The sequence below is a fragment of the Engraulis encrasicolus genome, unplaced genomic scaffold (genome assembly GCF_034702125.1).
Source record: "Engraulis encrasicolus isolate BLACKSEA-1 unplaced genomic scaffold, IST_EnEncr_1.0 scaffold_355_np1212, whole genome shotgun sequence".
Classification (NCBI taxonomy): domain Eukaryota; kingdom Metazoa; phylum Chordata; class Actinopteri; order Clupeiformes; family Engraulidae; genus Engraulis; species Engraulis encrasicolus.
The window spans coordinates 25,001-27,500 of record NW_026945649.1 but is presented as its reverse complement, the minus strand read 5'-3'; the positions used below and the strand labels follow the sequence as shown (position 1 = coordinate 27,500).

Below are 2,500 nucleotides of genomic sequence, written 5' to 3'. Positions count from 1 at the left end.
CCACTCTTTGTTGATTGCGACTTCATAAAAAAACTTCATATCGCAAAATTACGCATAGGAGAGCGCCTCCTTCTTCACATGGCGCTCTAGGCGACCGCCTAGCCGGCCTATGCTAAAAACCGGCCCTGTGTGTGTGTGTGTGTGTGTGTGTGTGTGTGTGTGTGTGTGTGTGTGTGTGTGTGTGTGTGTGTGTGTGTGTGTGTGTGTGTGTGTCTTTCTGTGTGTGTGTGTGTGTGTGTGTGTGTGTGTGTGTGTGTGTGTGTTTGTGTGTAACAGTCGTGTCTGTGTTGTGTCTTCAGAGTCGTTCCAAGTGGTCGTCCGTGGCAACGGGTTCCTGCATGCGCGGAACATTGACCAGGTGCTCTGCAGCTTCAAGGTCAACGACACCCTGACCATCAGTAAGTACACACACACACACACACACACACACACACACACGCACACACACACACACCCTGACCATCAGTAAGTACACACACACACACACACTCACACACGCACGCACGCACGCACGCACACACGCACGCACGCACACACACACACACACACACACACACCCTGACCATCAGTAAGTACACACACACACACACACACACACACTCACACACGCAAGCAGGCACACACGCACGCACGCACACACACACACACACCCTGACCATCAGTAAGTACACACACACACACACACTCACACACGCACGCACGCACACACGCACGCACGCACACACACACACACACACACACACACACACACACACCCTGACCATCAGTAAGTACACACACACACACACACACACACACACACACACACACACACACACACACACACACACACACACACACACACACACACACTCAGACACACGCGCGCGCGTGACCCAGGATAGGTGACCCCAGGTGATAGGTGACCCAGGAGAGGTGACCCAGGATAGGTGACCCAGGTGATAGGTGACCCAGGTGATAGGTGACCCAGGTGATAGGTGACCCAGGATAGGTGACCCAGGAGAGGTGAGGTGACCCAGGAGAGGTGACCCAGGTGATAGGTGACCCAGGAGAGGTGACCCATGATAGGTGACCCCAGGTGATAGGTGACCCAGGAGAGGTGACCCAGGATAGGTGACCCAGGAGAGGTCACATTATGACAGGTGACCCAGGATAGGTGACCCAGGATAGGTGACCCTGGTGATAGGTGACCCAGGAGATAGGTGACCCAGGATAGGTGACCCAGAATAGGTGACATTATGACAGGTGACCCAGGTGATAGGTGACCCAGGTGATAGGTGACCCAGGATAGGTTACCCAGGATAGGTGAGGTGACCCAGGAGATAGGTGACCCAGGATAGGTGACCCAGGATAGGTGACATTATGACAGGTGACCCAGGATAGGTGACCCTGGTGATAGGTGACCCAGGAGATAGGTGACCCAGGATAGGTGACCCAGGATAGGTGACCTCAGGATAGGTGACATTATGATAGGTGACCCAGGAGAGGTGACCCAGGATAGGTGACCCAGGACAGGTGACCCAGGATAGGTGACCCAGGATAGGTGACCCAGGTGATAGGTGACCCAGGATAGGTGACCCAGGATAGGTGACCCAGGATAGGTGACCCAGGATAGGTGACCCAGGATAGGTGACCCAGGTAAGAGGTGACCCAGGAGAGGTGACCCAGGAGAGGTGACATTATGACAGATGACCTCACGATAGGTGACCCAAATATAGTGACCCAGGATAGGTGACCCAGTATAGGTGAGGTGACCCAGGATAGGTGACCCAGGAGAGGTGACCCAGGTGATAGGTGACATTATGACAGGTGACCCAGGATAGGTGACCCAGGATAGGGGACCCAGGATAGGTGACATCATGACAGGTGACCCAGGATAGGTGTGTGTGTGTGTGTGTGATAGGTGACCCAGTATAGGTGACCCAGGATAGGTGACCCAGGACAGGTGACCCCAGGATAGGTGAGGTGACTCTGGATAGGTGATAGGTGACATTACTATAGTGACCCAGGATAGGTGAGGTGACCCAGTATAGGTGACCCAGGATAGGTGACCCAGGATAGGTGATAGGTGACCCAGGATAGGTGACCCCGTATAGGTGACCCAGTATAGGTGATCTTACGATAGGTGACCCAGGATAGGTGACCCAGGACAGGTGACCCAGGATAGGTGACCCAGGATAGGTGACCCAGGTGATAGGTGACCCAGGATAGGTGACCCAGGATAGGATAGGTGACCCTGGATAGGTGACCCTGGATAGGTGACCCAGGATAGGTGACCCAGGTGATAGGTGACCCAGGATAGGTGACATTATGACAGGTGACCCAGGTGATAGGTGACCTTACGAGAGGTGACCCAGAATAGGTGACCAAGGTGATAGGTGACCCAGGATAGGTGACCCAGGACAGGTGACCCCAGGATAGGTGAGGGCCAAAATCAAAATCTGGAACGAAGTCGCGGGCCGAACTCAACAATTATTTTTAAAAATGGACTAAAATTGTG

General features: G+C 53.8%; 1 protein-coding gene across 1 annotated transcript in view; it reads left to right on the top strand.

The window, feature by feature from the left end:
* Nucleotides 1-2,500, top strand: part of LOC134443684 (anthrax toxin receptor 1-like) — a gene marked incomplete at its 3' end in the record, with an annotated part of 38,599 nt that overhangs the window by 12,914 nt on the left and 23,185 nt on the right. Inside the window, exon 8 of the mRNA XM_063193331.1 lies at nucleotides 300-398. Within this exon, the coding sequence (XP_063049401.1) occupies nucleotides 300-398 (99 nt within the window). The remainder of the gene's footprint in view (nucleotides 1-299; nucleotides 399-2,500) is intronic.